This window comes from Nothobranchius furzeri, chromosome 15 (genome assembly GCF_043380555.1).
Source record: "Nothobranchius furzeri strain GRZ-AD chromosome 15, NfurGRZ-RIMD1, whole genome shotgun sequence".
NCBI classification, from domain to species: domain Eukaryota; kingdom Metazoa; phylum Chordata; class Actinopteri; order Cyprinodontiformes; family Nothobranchiidae; genus Nothobranchius; species Nothobranchius furzeri.
In genome coordinates this window covers 52,191,586-52,209,426 of record NC_091755.1, presented here as the reverse complement: position 1 = coordinate 52,209,426, position 17,841 = coordinate 52,191,586, and the positions used below count along the sequence as shown (strand labels likewise).

At 41.7% G+C, this 17,841-nt stretch overlaps 2 protein-coding genes across 5 annotated transcripts; both read right to left on the bottom strand.

The window, feature by feature from the left end:
- Positions 1-304: 304 nt before the first annotated feature.
- nr1h5 (nuclear receptor subfamily 1, group H, member 5) lies at positions 305-11,942 on the bottom strand. Of its 2 annotated transcripts, XM_015968528.3 has the most exons (11): positions 11,829-11,942; positions 8,368-8,505; positions 4,179-4,577; positions 3,967-4,107; positions 2,202-2,326; positions 1,598-1,696; positions 1,418-1,517; positions 1,171-1,287; positions 1,001-1,090; positions 818-931; positions 305-712 (listed from the first exon to the last, which is right to left on the bottom strand). In XM_015968528.3, exons 2-11 carry the CDS (start codon positions 8,462-8,464, stop codon positions 507-509), a joined length of 1,488 nt encoding a protein of 495 aa, XP_015824014.3. In that variant the 5' UTR covers positions 8,465-8,505; positions 11,829-11,942; the 3' UTR covers positions 305-506. The 2 variants fall into 2 exon arrangements, with proteins under 2 accessions (XP_015824014.3, XP_070401346.1); XM_070545245.1 differs by lacking the exon at positions 11,829-11,942 and having other exon boundaries at positions 8,368-8,665.
- Positions 11,943-12,597: 655 nt separating this feature from the next.
- On the bottom strand, positions 12,598-17,543 carry slc66a1 (solute carrier family 66 member 1). Of its 3 annotated transcripts, none has more exons than XM_015968531.3 (10): positions 17,453-17,543; positions 16,744-16,779; positions 16,462-16,597; positions 15,841-16,034; positions 15,620-15,749; positions 15,418-15,505; positions 15,107-15,261; positions 14,931-15,023; positions 14,212-14,397; positions 12,598-13,109 (listed from the first exon to the last, which is right to left on the bottom strand). In XM_015968531.3, the coding sequence occupies exons 4-10, from the start codon at positions 16,029-16,031 to the stop codon at positions 13,014-13,016; spliced, it is 939 nt and encodes a 312-aa protein (XP_015824017.3). In that variant the 5' UTR covers positions 16,032-16,034; positions 16,462-16,597; positions 16,744-16,779; positions 17,453-17,543; the 3' UTR covers positions 12,598-13,013. The 3 variants fall into 3 exon arrangements, with proteins under 3 accessions (XP_015824017.3, XP_070401347.1, XP_070401348.1); XM_070545246.1 differs by having other exon boundaries at positions 16,744-17,121; positions 17,453-17,525; XM_070545247.1 differs by lacking the exons at positions 16,744-16,779; positions 17,453-17,543 and having other exon boundaries at positions 16,462-16,598.
- Between the last annotated feature and the right edge of the window lie 298 nt (positions 17,544-17,841).

Here is a 17,841-nt window from a genome sequence, read left to right as displayed (position 1 = left end):
CAGATTGCTTCTTATTTGTTTTTACTGTACTATCCATCGCTGTTGATGCTTTTATTTAATTTATTTTCCCGAGCCCGGTTTTATCAAATGAAAAAGTCCACCTTTATAAGCTTGTACTGCTGTCATATTTTACCTGCTCACCAATTTTGTCTCTAACTCCTATTTCCTTGTTTTGGGGAAATAAATATTCTGTTAAAAACACATTTGGTGTTTTTTGTTTTTATCTGATCCTAAATGTTTTACACTGAGAACTCTAGAAGACGTCTTTTTGCTTTGACTTGTGAACGCCAGTTGTTAGGTGCTCTGAACTCAAAGCTTTATTTTACAAAAAAATACTCCAGTTAAATGTTCTGGTAGGGTGTTGGAGCTGATATAAAAAAACTTTCTTTGGCCAGATTTAAACACATTTCTGAAGCAGAAGTTCTAAAACAAATGCAGTTTTCCTACAGGTCCGTCTATTTGTGTGGATTAAAAACAGAATTCCAGCAAGAATTCCAACTTTTCCTTCATCTGAATGCTCGCTGGTGTCTTGTTAGGAGGAGGTAGTTGTGATGGAGGGTCCGTAGCTCCGTCAGTCTACCGAGCAGACGGCCGAACCGTTGGGGTCCACCTCGTCCTGCTCCAGAATGAGCCCTGCACACTCTGGACAGCAGGTCCAGGATCAGCTCCTGCATTTTCTCAACACAGCTGGCTGCCTGCAGGGATGCCCGGTCTGCACACCAGGGGCCAAAGACGCACACGTTAACAGAAACATAACTCGGAAGGTGAGATCATATCTGAAGTTGGACAGGATCTAAAGACGAGGAGCATCTCAGACCTGAGCAGAGAAGAGCTGTGGCGGTAAGCAGAGCGTATTCAGCCTCCGTCACACGCAGCACTGCCGTGCTGTGGAGGAAGTTGAGCACAAACCCCAGAAGATCCTCTCTGCTTCCTGTTTACAACAGCAGATAAATTAACTGGATGTAGCATTTGTAAGACTGGAGGTCAGGTGTGACCTCACCTGAGCTGATCTGCATCCTGCTCTGGAAGTTTTCTTTGGACTCCGCATCTCTGGGCCAGCTGTGAGTCGATGTGTTAAAAATCTGCAAGACTAGAAGTAAAGTGAAGGATTAATGTGTTTAAATGTGTTTTTTGATTAAAGTTTTGTCTCCATCTTGAACATCGGTTCACCTGGACTGGGACTCGCTGGGTTTTGGGAGAACTGCTGAGCTGAGAGCAGGAACATGACCTCCAGCAAGGAGACGGACAAGAGAGCGATCTGGTCCGAGAAATCCAGGAGGTCGAAGCCTGTGAGAGGAGCGTGTGTTTAATTTATTTGTTTCTCTTCAGTGAATTCTGTTATAATCCAGAATGACCGGAAATGACATCACTGTGGATTCAGAACCATAAAAAGCAAGTTGGTGTTCGTTGGTCTTACCAGGCACTGTCCTGGCAAACAGCAGTAGTCTTTGTAGGTGGGGGGGTACGTTACCAGGCGAGACCCCACCATCTTCCTGTGTATTTTGCCATTCAAACAGCTGATCAGACAAAAACAGGTGACAACATGAGGACCACACAGCTGTTAGGGTCTAAATATGGCCTCCTAAATGTGAGGTACCATAAGGCAGCTGGGGTCTTGACCTCTGAACTGGTGATGAGCCTCCACCATCCTGTCCACCATGTGTTTCTGTTCCCGTGTCAGACCAGCAGACAGAACCTGGTAGGGTGTGAGGCAGACAAGAAAATATAAACATTAAAACGATGCTGTCTGAGCACTAAAAGAAAAACACGCTACAAGCTAAACCAAACGTTTCAAAACACAGGCCCAAACCAACACGGCCCCCAAAAATGTGTTTATTTTTAAAAAACAATATATATTTTTTATTTCCATCACATTAATAATTATAATATTATTAATAACAGTAATAGAAATTTCAATGATAGAATAACCATGCAATAATTATTTAGTTTTAGCAGAAATGATCTGTAAAATGTTGCTTTAGGGAGATTTGATAGATTATTGGATGGTTTTGTACGTTTTTTTGTCTTAAAAATAAAATTTAAATCATTATCGGCTACTAAATCTTTAACTTTACTTGAAAGTAAGAAATAAAAATTACACCATTCTTGAAAATGCTGTTCAGGGCTGCACAGAATCACTCTGAGGACAGCACTTAGGACATGTAAGCATAGCTGTGTGCATGCATGCGTGTGTGTGATACCTGTGCAGGTATCCTGCTGGTTGAGCTGACCCTCCTGCTGTCCGTGTTCTCCTCTTCCTCCTGTCCTCTGCTTTTTCCTCCCTTTCTCAGTCGTTTAGATTGACACTGCACCTCTGTTAGAAGGCCTTCAGAAAAAATAAACAGACATCATGTGCAAATTAGCAAAAATAAATATTGTGCAAAAAATCCTCAGCTGAGCATTTCCATATATTTTTCTTCAAATGAGCTAATTTTTAGATCCATTCTTCAGAATTAGATTAAATTTTCTGGAAGAAAATGGCTGCTTCTGCACAAAGTGATTAATTATGCTAGATGTGTTTTTTGAGTTTGACCTTTCCTCTTTGTCATGGTGGGACACAAGGACTGCACAGGAACCACTTTGAAAGATTATCTTTAAGACATTTTAACTAATGTTCACATTAAAACAGTCATTTACGCTAATATTTATCAATGTGTGAATTGCTGAAAGCATCAATATACAAAAAGAGTAGAAGGAGTCACCGCTCGTCTGGGAAAGGTGCTGGATCAAAAAGTGGAATAAACAAAATAAGGATCCGCACACTTCAATCTGCGATGTAGGAGTTTATTGGTCAAGCTTTCGGTCAGAGACCTTCATCAGGAAAGAATTAATATGCCATATCCTTATTGCATGAAGCGTTAGGTTATGCATATAACCGCTGTTCCCTGAAGGAGAGGAACGAGGTACAACGAAAGTACTATGGGCCATCACGCCCTCGTGTGCCCTGGCTGATAACTCATCTAAACACACCTGTAAAGGCAAATGAACGTGACGCTGTGTGTAGGCCCCGCCCTCCACTTATAAGCGATAGCGTCACCGCCACTCCCCAGTTCGATAGCTGCTCTTCACCTCGCTGAGAACATGTCTTTATTAGCTGCACTTTTGAAAACTAGCTTAACTGCTCGTTGGTGCTTCTCTGCTGCCTGGTATTTTGCCCACCGAGCTCTACCGGATGCAAATGTCCTGTGAATCGACTGAAAGGGAACAGTTTCTCTAATCAGGGGTGGTGCTAAGAGAGTCCAGGGTGGGCCAGTGCCACCCTGATGGCAAGTTTGGACCCCCACTGCTTTTCCACTTGCTGGGGAGCTGCGGAGCCCAAGCTTAAATAAATATGTGATAATTTAGCTTAACGGGAAATGTGAAACCCAAGCAGGCGATGGTGGCACAGGAGTTAAGTGCTCGCCTCGTAATCGGAAGGTTGCAGGTTCGAGCCCCGCTCAGTCTGTCGCTGTCGTCGTGTCCTTGGGCAAGACGCTTAACCCACGTTGCCTGCTGGTGGTGGTCGGAGGGACCGGTGGCGCCTGTGCTCGGTAGCCTCGCCTCTGTCAGTGCGCCCCAGGGCAGCTGTGGCTACATTGTAGCTCATCCCCACCAGTGTGTGAATGTGTGTGTGAATGGGTGAATGACTGATTGTGTTGTAAAGCGCCTTGGGGGGGTTCCAGGACTCTAGAAGGCGCTATATCAAATGCAGGCCATTTATCAGAAGTTGCTGGTGTAATACTATGATATTAACATCTTTTTGCTAAATAAGTTACATTTTGAAACTTATTGACAAGCTGTTGTATCCAAAGCAACATAGTTCTTCTTATATTGTTGTAGAATGTACAGAATAAAATTTGAAGTACCTAAAATCAATGTTTTTAATCTTTTCTTACAAATGTGCCTTTCTGACAGAGCAGCGGCCCCCCTCTAATGCTAGTCTAGAACCGCCCCTGTCTCTGATGCAACGGAAGCAGGTTTTCCTACACTCTGCCAGCATCCCGACGGCGCGACACTTCCTCAGCCGGCAGTCTTGACACTTTCTCCTCATGTACATGTCCATCTCACAGCAGCCGCCACTCTTACAGTGATACACCGCCTTTTTAGTCACGCTACGCCTGAAAAAGCCTGCAGGGAAAGAAAGAAAAGGATTACTAGCTCTAAATTATTTAGGAAAAATATGCTAATTAAAGACATACCTTTACATCCCTCACAGGTGAGAGCGTTATAGTGATACCCTGATGCTTTGTCACCACACACAACACACAGCTCGTCCTGACCTCTGCTCTTCCCTCCTGAACCCACTCGAGACCTCCGGCTAAGAGGAAGTCCCACTCCGCCAAAACCCTGGGCCAGGCCCCCAGAGAAGGGCTCTGTCCTGGGATCACAAGGGGACTCCGGGAAGTGGGGGCTGAACTGGTACGGAGGGTGGCAGAGCTGAGAGGATGAAGCAGAAGATGATGGTGAGGGGGAGCAAGAAGGTGGAGAACCATAGTGGGAGAAGGGCAGGTTGGGAGGGAGGTACTGCTGTTGGCTGTAAGGAAGCAGCTGGAGGTCAGGGTCCTGGAAGGGGTAACCCAGAGGGTCGGACAGCATGTCTGAAAGGTAGAAAGGATCATCCTGAGACATGGATTCAAATGTGTTGGGGCTTAAATCCCAGAATCTCAGATCTTCTAACTCAGCTTTCACATGTGATCAGCTGCACCAGCAGGACAAAAATCTGGCCCAACATTTGAAAACACACAGTGACGCCGGTCCCGATGGAAGAGCGTCACAAGACCGTGACTTCAGCGTTTGTCTGACTCCAGAGGGAACCAGTAAAGACCTGATAGTGAGGCCTTGTGAACTTGTTCAGGCTGCTGAAACAGGATGCAGCGGAGAGCTCAGAGTGCTGTTAAGGACTTTACGATGCTTGATTCCCTCTCTAATGAACAGTTGACGTGTTGTCTCTGCAGAGAAAACAAGTGGCCACTGGCAGCTTCTGAATGTAAAGCTGGACCGGTCTAAACAGAACTGTTCTGGGACCTGTTCTGTCCCCTGTAACTATCCTAACCGTAAATACTCGACTCGTCATTGTGAGTTGTACTCTCAGATGGGATGGCCTGCTTTGACCATCAGGAGGAAGTCTCATTTTTTCAGATTTATATATAAGGCACTACTTGGTCTGCTACCTTCCTATACAACTTCCCTACTTAAAATGAAAATTGCAGGTTGTTGTTCTCTTCGTTTACAAGACACTTTGCTGCTTTCTGTCCCGTTTGTACATACTGAACTTGGAAAGAGAGCTTTTGCCCATTCAGCGCCATCAGCTTGGAATGAGTTGCAGGAAAAATGGAAGATGACAGAATTCATTTCATTGAATGTTTTTAAATCTGAACTAAGAAATCTTGAGACTAACTCAATAACATGCAACTGTTTAATTTAGACTGTTTTTATTTTTGGGCTTGTTTAAAGTTTTAAATATTTTACTTAACTTTGTTCTTGGAAATTTTATTTGAGATTGTTTGTTTTCATACAAGTTTAAATTGTAAGTTTTGTCTTGTATATTTGTGTGACGTTTGCTGCAGGACTCCCTTGAAAAAGAGGTTTTAAATCTCAATGGGACCGTTTTTCCTGGGTAAATAAAGGTTAAATAAATAAATAAATAAAACTAGACTGTTAGGACTCCCAGCTGTGGATTAAAGTGAATGTTAGACATCTGTGATGCCGTAGTTCTATTGTGGATTTTTTTACATTATTTATTTTAGTTTTGGTGCATCACCCCAGGATTATCAGTTGTTTCGAAAGTGGAAATGCTGATTAGAAATTAGAAATGAACCCTTCTTAGTTCGGTTTATTCTCTCTTCTTCGTTTTGCTCAGCAGACAGATGTTTCCAGTCTTCACCAGACAATGTCAGCAGTGGGTCTGGGAGGGGGGGGTGGCTCCTTGCTTTCTTGGCGTGTGACAGAGCAGAGCTCGTACTATTTGTAAACCATCTGAGTGCTGTCTAAACACTCCTCAGCCTCCCTTGCATCCCACGCACGCCAGGGAGCTAAATGACACTAACAAACTACCCCCCGTGGCCCCCACCAATAACAGGGACAATTTGTTGGAGATGCACATCAGTATAAATAGGGCCTCTGATGCACGCTCAGTCTCGCTGCGCGCAATAAGAGCAGTGAGCTGGCTGAATGACCTGAAGAGGTTTTCTGTTCTTCTCTTCTCTTCTTTAAAGCTGCAGCAAACTAGATTAACACTTTACAGACTGTAATCCATCCATCCATCCATTTTCTGAACCCGCTTATCCATGTAGGGTCGCGGGGGGGCTGGTGCCTATCTCCAGTGGTCAATGGGCAATCAGGCGGGGTACACCCTGGACAAAGAGCCAGTCCATCGCCGGGCAACACAGAGACACACAGGACAAACAATCATGCACACACACACTCACACCTAAGGACAATTTAGACAGACCAATCAACCTAACAGTCATGTTTTTGGACTGTGGGAGGAAGCCGGAGTACCCGGAGAGAACCCACGCATGCACAGGGAGAACATGCAAACTCCATGCAGAAAGATCCCAGGTTGGGATTTTAGGCCAGGACCTTCTTGCTGCAAGCTCTAACCTCTGCGCCACTGCGCTCCAGACTGAAGTATGAAATAATAATTTTAATGAAATCTATTTTTAACTTAACTATTTACTGGCTAATGTTTATACAGCAATGACATCATATGTTTTCTTTCATGATGTTATAAAGCAATACAGTACTAATAAAGAAATAAAATGTGTCCTTTCCACCTGTAGATCTACCACAAGGGGGTAGTAGACATGTACAGGAATGGACATAAAGATGCTAATCTAAATACTCCATCTGAATGCAGACATCCCGAGTTTTTTATGAGAGGGCACAATCTAGAGGCAGAAAAATGCATTGCACCTTGAGCCCTATTTTTTTTATATGTATATATGAATTGGCGAGCGTTTGCTTTGTGTTTGACATCTGTACGTTAGCAGATGTCTAACACTATTAACTAATGCAAATTCAAATTGCATGGAGCTCTATGACATGGAGGGTCATGCAAAGCAAAAGCAACAATTGGCACATTGCGTACATGATATCACAGTACAGATTAGGATTATCATTCAACAGATTAAAAAAAATCACACATAATTTCTGGGGGGAATCCGGATTGTTGCTTAAAGGACAGAAGTGGTTTGATGGGAATTTGTGACAAATGCCTAGAAGGAGTTTATGAAAGCCCTTCAGGTAAAATACATATAAAGATGGTGGATGTTTGGAAAAACATCAAGCCGTCTTATATATTTATTTTCTGCTTTCCACAAGTTTAAATGTTTCAGATCTGCAAATGAATTCCAGTGTGAAAGATAACATGAATAAATAAAATTCTGATTTGATTTCCCTTGTTAAATCATGACTGTGATTAACTTAGTGAAAGCTTAGTTAGGGTTGCTACCTGACCAGTATAAGAATAAGAAAACACTTTAGGCACAAGAAGTTGGCTAAAAGATCTCAAAAGCAACACATCACATCTTTTTCTAAAGAAACTCAAAAACAAAAGAACCTAGAACATCTAAAGATCTGCAGGCCTCACTGGTGAAGGTCAAGGTCAAAGGTCATGACTCAACATTCATCAGAAAAAATGAAAGACACGTGGCTTATTAAATATTGTGCCAACATAGAAGTGGTAGTGTGATGGTCTGGGTCTGCTCTGCTGCTTCTGGACCTGGACCACCTTCTGCAGCTGATAGAACCATGAATTTTTGCTCTCTAGTGGCAAAACCTTAAGAATTTCTGACCTTTGACCCTAAACAGGCAGTTCAGGCTGGAAAACCCTCTAAATGTGACTAAATTCAAGTAAAGCAGAGTGAGATACAGGGATGTGAGCGATCACTTTTTTCATACAGCTTATCATTTCAAAAATGCATTTCATGTTTATTATATTTGCTTTTGACCGATGTGTTTTGATCCTAAACATTTACGCAAAACAAGAAAAAATCTGAAAGGGGAAACACATTTTCTGGAAAATTCTGACCGTGAGAAATAAAATTTCAATAGGATTAAATTTATATGAACGCAGGTCGTTGATATTAGAAGATAGTTCATGTTTTCATCTGTTAAGAAGAAAAAAAATGACTAAACTAAAACGTTCTACTGAAATATCAGCCGATTTTTCACGAACTGATAATATTAAATTCAAATTGCGTTGAAAAGAAACAATGACATTTTTCAGGCAATCAGTTGCTGTTTTAATATTTTAAAGTTCTCTCTAAAGACAGACCTTGATTTGTCAGATCTAAAATCCTGAAAATGAAGAAAAAATAAATAAAAATGGTTTTAAAATGAAGGAAAACTTTAAGTTGAAGATGAAGAAGCAGAGGCAGGGCTCACCGTAGTATTGGAGCTGCTCTGTGGAGCAGTAACTCTCTGAGGTGGAGAGAAACCCCCCAGCTGAAAAGCTCATCTCAGCCTCCGTCCACTCTCTCATCTGGACAGAAAATCCTCTTTCTAGCTCTGGAGCAACTGGATCTATCCTCACAGAAACAAACGCACTCAGTTACTCCGAGGATTCACACAGATTATTGAGGTTCTGGGAAGTGAGGAGACATTCCTCAATTCCCAAGATGCGTTCAGGTCTCTTAGCTGTCCTGGCTGATATTTCTGCCTATTTTTAAAAAAGGCCAGAGAGGAAGAGTGCAGCTGAAGCTCTTCGTCAGAGGCTGCTCAAGTGCTGGAGGAGGGCCTACGTGTCCCTGAGGGGTAGACAAAAGGGAAAGCAGGGACACCCAGGAAGGACGGGGTTGGAACTGTGGTCCAAACAGCTGGATGTGACTTCACAGATCAGAGGACAGCAGAGACAGGGGTGGTGGTGGTGGTGGTGGGGTGAGGGGGGTGACCTTTTCCTTTCAAAAGCATGGAAGAAAGAATATGAGCATAAATAAACCATGAAAGTTGTTTTATGACCAATGAAACGTGTTTTTGTTCCAGAAGAACAAGTCTTATTGGTTATATTTGGCATTTTCTTCGGTTTAGTTCATTTGAACGTTCCTGCCCGTGTTTGCCCTCCAGGCCTGGGGAGTGTGTTGACTCTGCCTTTTGTTTACTGCTGTTCTGTTTGTGTTCTAGTTAATATTAGACAGCAGTTAGATTTAAAGGGTCTTGGGGACCTCTTCCTCCCCCACAGAGCCCACATAGTCCTGAAACACAGAAGAAGACAGAGGAGTGGACACCCCCCCCCCACCCCCCCACCCCAGCACAGGCCTGAGAATCTCAGAGGGCGGCCGTTTGACGCGCAGCATGCTCGCTGAGGATAAATGGTGTCCTCCCGCCCTCCTATCGCCCCGTTTACTAATTCAATCTGGGAGTGGGTGGTGGACCAGGCTTAGAGGGCGGACTAATTATTCTTGCTAACAGAGTTTTACTGGTACCATCATGATGACTCTTAGTGAGAAATGAAAAATGAATGTGGCTGCAGCCTACATGTCTTCTTTTATCTATCAGGTAGAAAATCCTCTAAAATGTGATTCAGGATTCACTGCACTGATGAATGAAGTAAACAATAAACCCAGGCTTTTGGTAGCTTTGTCTGTGAACATGTGCTGCATCAACAGCGAGGCAGGCATTGTGCATATGCGAGCTAAACAAACAGTAAAGCAAAACAAGAGCTTGTCGATAAAGATTAGAGGTTTTGGAATAACATGTGCTGAGCAGAATCTTTGATTTTGTCCAAAAGGTTAAGCTCATGTTTGTTGGGTAAAATATTTTAAAAGCTATGTTTTTGTCTGTGTCAGCTGTGTGATGTCAAAGGCTGACATTTACAATCTGCAAAGAGAAATACAACTAGTTACACTCTAGCACAAGTTTAAAATGCAATCGTAGATGTTTTGTTGCCATATTACTTTAAGTGCTCTTCACATACCAAAAGCAAACAATAAAATAATATTTTACTCTAAATTAATAATTTTAACCATCTTTGAAATGTTCAATGCTGGAAAAATCTCATCCATTCCTAATGACTGGATCCTGATCCATCCATGAAGCTTAATCCTTCCCCTCTTTGTTGTGTTCGGAGTTTTTCACATGTTCTCTTTAGAGGTTTGTTTTGGTCTTGATGAGAAATATTTAGGTGACGGACCTGTTGTCTGTGAAGGCAACCTGGCTTCTGTCGGCTGGCAGAGCTGCGTGTCTGTGAGCTGCTGTGATTTTGGAGTTTTGAATAAACCAAGAAAGCTAAAAACTGCCATGTTTTTCATAATCCCACTATATTAGGCAACATACAACATTACTAAACAGTTATGTAGGTGAGTTACACTAGGAATTATGGCAGAAAAGGCTCCAACAACAGGTAGAAAATGTTAAATTGAATCATCAGGATTAAACAATGTGCATTTCTGTAGTCTGGCTTAGGGGGCAAAAAAGGGGTTGGACCTTTGACTTGTGTATTTTCAGATAGCTTGATCCAACAGCTTTTTCACAAGCTCCTATCCTATCTTTGGCATTGCGATGTAAGGTGGCCCAGTTGCAGGTTTCAGTTCCGGTTGTGGTCTTTCTGCGTGGAGTTAGCATGTTCTTCCATGAAGGCATGAGGGATTTGATTCTTCCCAAAGACCAAAAACCTGCATGTTCAAGTTAAATAGAGACTGTAAACTGTCCCTAGGTGTGAGCCAGCGTGTGTCCTGAATGACAAACTGGAGACCTGTCCAGGGTGTCCTCTGCCTCCCACCCAACACCAGCTCCCTGTGGTCCTACTGAGAAATGATTTAGATGAGTGACTAAGTTATCTTTTGTAAAAGTTACCTTTTTGCCAAATGTAGCAATGAATCATACATCTATTGTTAATTCGATAACTTGTTATTTTTCTAAAGATTGTTTTCTGTATTTTTAAGCAACTTCTTTGTATTTTATCTCATTTTCAGTTTCGTTTCAACATCTGTTAAAGTGGTGATAAACCATCCACGGTTCTAATCTCTGAAAATGAAAGGAGACCAGATCCAGCTGTGTAGGAGACAGCAAATGTCACCATGGGTCTTCTGGGGGTGTCACATTGTTGAACCCAGTCCTGACTGTGATGGCTCCTCCCAAGGGAGACGAATGTCCAAAACAGAAGACAAAGATGAGGAGGTGACTTTAAGGGGACAAGTACATCAACAATAATTAGTTTAACTGGCCTCTGAAACTGGATCAAGATTCCAAAAACATGTCCACATGGGAAAATGAGTGATGGGATGAATGCCATGGAAACACACAAACTCAGTTGGGATTCTCTAAACAAGCTGGCTAAACTGATGGCGGTCAAACCCTTAAACCTCATTAGTCCCAAATCACTCCAAACACAAGTCCAGAGATAAATTCAGCACTTCATAAATCCCATTCTGGTCCTTATCGGACGGGCTGGTAGCTGCAGCTCGATAACAGCCTGCTCTGTTTACTGACGCCCGCTGGAACAGACGCTCACATTAAAGTGGCCCCAGGATTTAGCGAGTGAAGTCCGTAGCTTAGTTCTGAGTAAGCTGGGAGGCAGGGAGAGGATTTGGCTATCAAGAGGAGGAATGCAAATTATCAAAGGTTACTCTGACCATAACGGTTTCCTCTCACAGAATGAAACCTTCAATGTTTGATTGCTTTTTAAAACATTTTCTTCCTAAAATAACTAATTTTATTTGATGAATAGTGAATTTCCTTAAAGAAACCGATTTTAAATTGAAAACAGGCTTTCTGAGATTGAAGAAATATGTTGTTTCTAAAGTGTTCTCATGATGGCTTCTGTTATCGCTAAAACAAAATCCAGTTACTAAGACCAATAAATGTTTATTTTAAAATCTTACTTCTTCATGCTAGAGGGGTGGACTCACCGGTGAGTATGGGTGATTTCGTCCTGTCACATTTGTTGTCCAGATTTCACTTTTTGTAACGTCTAGAACAGCCTCTGTACTCTCCAACTCTCTCACACACACACACACACACACACACACACACACACACACACAAACAAAGTAAGCACAACCTTGAATTGGACAAGTGAGGATGTGAACACAGATTTTCTCTGATGCCAGAATAAGTTCAAGTTGCTAAGAATTAAAACATAAAAATCTATTTTTATTCTATATGGCTTTTTTTTTTTGTTTTTGCTTGAACTTGCAGAATCTGTCATTCCCAGCCTGCAGGAACTGGAACCATCTCATTAAAAATTCCCAGCATGCAGTGTTTATAGCCTGTTGTTCATCCCTGGTGATGGATAGATCCGACCTATCACCAGCTCAGCTTGCTGACTCCTCAACCCGCTACACACACACACACACACACACGTTAATCTTCTTGTTTTGTTTTTACTCGACGTCCTCGGTGAGTGGGCCCTTCCTGGCTGCGTCATGTTTAATTACATTTGTGTCACAAAGGAGGTGGGAGAAACGCCAGAGGTCAGAGTGATTCTGCTAATGAAGAAAAATAACGCGGCTGTCGAGGCCCCCCAGGAGCCCCAGGAGCAGGTCAACAGCAGCGCCTGCGGGTTCAAGTCTGAAGGTCAGAGGTCAATGTGAAGGACAAGATTTGACCTCGACTTCCCCGATAGAGATGGGAGGGAAGAGGAGTTAAAATAAAAACATAAAAAATGAAACAAGAAAATGAAAAATGTTCATTTGTTTATTTGTTTACAGTACACTGACTGAATGGATATGTTTAACATCACCTAAAGTACAAAACCGACTTTTGCATTAAATCGTGCAAAAAGCGGACAATACAAATTAAAACAAAGCAGCAAAAATCCACTCAAAGTAACTAACAACACGAAGTGCAATCAAAAATGACCACAAATTTGTTTCTATTTTAAAAAAGGAAATAAGTGTGAAAATGTTTTTTATTGCACAAGTTTAATAAAAAACTGTTTAAAATCCTTTTGGCACTTAATGTAATTTTGAATTAAAAGTAACAAAAAACAAAATAAATTACTGCATTTTTACTGATGAAAAGGCTATGAGTTGAGAAAGTGTTTTGGAACTGAGGGTGAGTTTTTACTCGAGCTCCTCCAGAACTTTTGGAGTTCAACTCCCAATCAGAGGCGCTGTTTCTTCAGCTGTAATGCCACCGTTCACGTTCCAAACCGGAGCGTTGCGGTAAATCAGGAACTGTACGGATATCTGAGAGGGAGAGTTAAGAACGATTTAAACGACTGTTCATCTGTAAAAACAAATGGTAAATGGCCTGTATTTGATACAGCACCTTCTAGACTCCAGGAACCCCCAAGGCTTTACAACACAGTCATTCACACCCTGGTGATGACGAGCTACGCTGTAGCCACAGCTGCCCTTGAGCACACGGACAGATTCAAGGCTGCCGTACACAGGTGCCACCGGTCCCTCTGACCACCACCAGTTAAGTGTCTTGCCCAAGGACACAACGACAGACTGGGCGGGGCTCAAACCTGCAACCTTCCGATCACGGGGTGAGCACTCGACTCCTGTGCCACCGTCGCCCCGTATTGAAAACTACAGAAAAGCAGGCCATTGTTTTTAGTAGAATAGTTTGTCAGATTAACACTCAACAGGCTGCATTGTGGTGCAGCTTGTAGAAGTAGTGCCTCGCTGCAAGAAGGTTGCAGGTTCAAATCCCTGCTGTAGCCTTTCTGTGCAGAATTTGCATGTTCTTCCCATGCATGTGTGGACTTCTTAGGTGTGTTCTTGCTGTGTTGTATCTCTAATTCCACGCTGTAGCTCTTTTTTAAAACACAGAGCAGTTTTGTTTACCTGTTTTCCCGCTACGTAGCGGGAAAACAGGTAAACAAAACTGCTCTGTGTTTTAAAAATGAACTACAGCATGGAATGTGTGGACTTGTTCTTGGTACTCAAGCATGACTGTTCAGGATATTGAACCCTGGTGTGGGAGGTCGACCATCCAGCATGTTTAGAGGTTTCAGCCACTCGGAACTCAAGAAAGACTCAAACATGTTTAACTGTAGGTTTTCAAAGTGCTTGTGTGGTGAAATATTTGTTGTCACTGCTTAAAATGTGCTCAAGTTTTCCTGATTTTACACGGTCTTAACGTCATGTAAAGCTACAACAATCATTACTGCAGACAGGAGAAGCGTCGTCCCTGCATGTATTTGGACCTTGATGCTGACAGCAGCATTTTCACTCAGACTGAGTCAAGAAGGAACTTCTTCAGACCGAGTTAGGACACGTTAAAACTTAAGCGATGGCGTTTATGCAGTTTTCCCGAGCTGCTTTCTCATTTAAAGGATACAATGAGGTCTAGAGAGAGGGTGCCAAGGCTGCCGATGAGCCAGGGTAAGTGATGCACCAGGTAACTGCTCTCTCCCTGGCCCGAGTCGGGGTTCTTTAGCAGGACACTCAGACCGTATGTGGTGTTCCCCAGGATGACGAGTGCAAACAAGAAGTAGGACACTCCTTCTGTAGACTTCCTCTTAAACTGTGGGGGGAAGACAAGACAACCAGAAAGGAAGTGAACAAGGCAAAAACAAATGTTTGATGTTATCTCAGCAGCTACAGAACAGAATAGTTTTTTAGTTTTGGTGTTCGGTGTTTTCACAGAATCCATTTTCTGGGTTCATGTTTTATAAATAAATTTTAGTTAATAGTTGTACAATTTTATTTAGTTCTGTTGTTTTGAAAATGTGCATTTGGTAGCGAGACTTTTAGCTACAAAGTTAAAAAGTGAATTTTTTTTAATTATAGGAGGAGTGTACCATTTTGGAAGCGTGTTTCCGTCACATCTCGAAATAACGAAACGCTAAAACACGTTAGTACAACATTATAACATTTTGCGTTAAAATGACATTCATATAATTATATAACAAGAACTGATCTTGTTATTAAAAAATTATTTTTATTTTTTCCTTGCATGGACGGAAACATGCTTCCATATTAAACACTGACATTTGGAGCTCAAATGTAAACAGCTGCCATGTCCAACTGTGATTCCTGCCGCTCTGTTGTACTCACGTTGGTGTACATTTGAGGAAGTCTGGAGCAGAGGTAGAGGACTGATGACAGAGATCCGATGGTGAAACCAATAATCTCTTTGGTGGTAAAAGCCTGACGTGATAGATGAGACATTATAGTAATTATAAAATAACCTGTTTTTGGTTTCTTTCCTCCCGCTCTGTAAAAGGCCTCACCTTGATGGAGTCATTTTCCGTGGCTGAGAGCAAGGAGCGACTTCTGAACCCAGAGGAAATTGTTTCAGGTTGATGCTCCAACCCCGAGAAATGAGCAAGGCTTGCAGTAAGACTCAGGACACAGGATAAGCTGAGCACATGCAAAACTGTTCTGCCTGGTAAAGATGCAACAACGGAGGTTACCAGAACTACTTCTAAATAATACGGGATTAAATCTGAGTAGGACAAAGGATGACCAAGAGGTCCAAATAAGAGACACAGAACAAGAAAATAATTTAGGTTTGAATAGAAATACCTACATTAGCACTTACTTTGAGACCTTTTGTGTCTGAACTTGTAGTACGAGTACATGCCCAACATTACCAAATCGGCCACGACATAATAAATTGCAGTATATCGCTGGATAACAAGAATAAACAAGCACAATCTGAAATCATTGACTGCTGCTTTGGAAATGTATAGACTCTTGTGTAAAACAGACTTTGGACTCAGGCAATCAGTGTCCTCAGTCACCTGAATTGGAAGTTGGTCTGCCAAATAGGAGCCCACCAGATTACAGGAATCCCCTGCCAGCCACAGCAGCAGAAACCAAATGGAAAGGGCGCTGTCCATGTTGCCCGACTTACACGAGCTGTAATACTGTCTGCAATCAGAGACAAATTAGTTATACGCTGCATTTTAATAAAGTCAGTCGATCCAGAGCTGAAAGAGTGATTTAACCCAAACACACGTACGGAAGAGAGGACACCATGAAACAGACAATGGAAAGGAGACCAAGGTAGACACTGGCCATGTCCCGCCCATCCCGGGCACATTCCCCAAGGCCCTCCCAAACCCATTTGGACCCATTAGGACACAAGGATGTAAAGTTTCCTGGCGTGCTCCATCCCAAAGTGCTTTGTGCGAGGACTCCGTCCACCTCCATGATCTACAGACAGAGAGACTTTTGCTGGTAAACAAAAACAACTTCTCTGTAATAATTATGCCACCTTTGTTAATAACACTTTCTTAGATTGAACAAAAATATTCTAACTTCTCTCTGTGACAAGCTTATAAACAGTATTTAGATGAATTACAGTTACATAACAAAGAAATGTCTCGACCATATGGTACATTTCACGTGAATCAACCAAATAAAGAACAACATTTATTAAATGAATCCATCACAAATGTATCACATTTCTAAAAGATTGCTCAACTGTATGAAAAAAACAATCGGAAGGAAATTCACCAACCGGCTAACAAAAACCCTAAATATGGCGGACTAATTGATGCCATGAGTGGCGTTTGATTTAAAAAACACCTTTAGTGAACCAAAAAAATATTATTCTAAAGAAAATGTGTTTATTTCTTACCTGTGTGGACGCTAAACGGAGTCCTTCCTCACAACAACGCAACCGTGAACAAAAAGCCAGCAGACGACAAACAAGTTGAAACGAGAGTCCGAGAGCTGATTGGTTGTTTCTTGTCACGTGACTTATTCCTTGTGACCTTCAAAATAAGATATCACAGGTGTTACGTGGAGATGTGTCCCCCCTGGAGAAATGTTTTTCATACCATTTTGGCTTTAAACTCAGTTGTTTTTTAAATAGTAATAATAGTTTATGAACTTAAGCTTGATAAAATAATTATTTTACCTTTTTTATTTCTGCCAGGGGAAACAATCCTGAAAACTAAATATTGCCATTAAATTAGATTTTCCTTGAAAATGAATTGAGACATTTCACAAGTAGCTACTACATATAACTGATTCCTTACTTCATGAAATACATATCCTGGTATTTTTATTTATACCTCAAAAATGTGATTGGCAAAGGCTTGAACAGATCAAACAGCTGAACTCGATTATTAGAAATCTAAGCAGATGATGTTCTCGATGGGGGACAGATCTCGACACAACACCGGTGTACATTTCAATAATTTTTCCACTTATAGTTCTGTAGCTATTCACCAGTCGACTACATTTTTGTTCTGCTGATTTGTGGAGCAACCGTCTTGCAGGTTAACTTGCATATCTGCAGAAAAGAACATGTTGTGAATTCTCACACTTCGCATAAACTCATCACATATCTGCGAGCATTGTAAACTGGATCAGGACTATTTGTCCTCGCATAATTGTTGGGTAATTCTTTTAAAGCAGTATAATCCTTCTGGGTATGCATTTTAGCACGCATACGTGAAAAACAATATACATTTATTACCAGGTTAATAAATCATATTTCATGAAAATGTCTTTGTTTCAAACTTTTAAAACTGAAAGCACATTTTAAGACAGATTCTATATTAAAAGTAAAGAGAGGGAAAATGTCTAAAACACGTGAGTTGAGTTGAAGATGTAGAACCTACCTGACGCTAACTCAGATGTTAGACAGGAGAGGAAAACCGGGCTTGTTGCTGCTGTTTTAAATTTCTGAAGTGTGATGCAAAGGGTCAGCTGACACGCTGTCAGACTGACGACTCAGCACCAGGCTTAGTGAGGTAAACTCCTGGGGTTTTATTTTCAGGTTTCCTGTAATGTCATGTGCTTTTCTCGGACATGTTCCGATCTGGACAAAAGCCGCTGATGCTGATATATCCATTTGGGAATTTAATAAAGCTAAAGCGGATTATTTTACAAAAAAATTAATAAACGATAAACATGAATAATTATTCTGCAAACTTTAGACCTGTCTCCTGAGATGTCAGCTGCTGTTATTGATCAGCCAAGGTCAGTTTACAGAGCAGATTTTATGTTA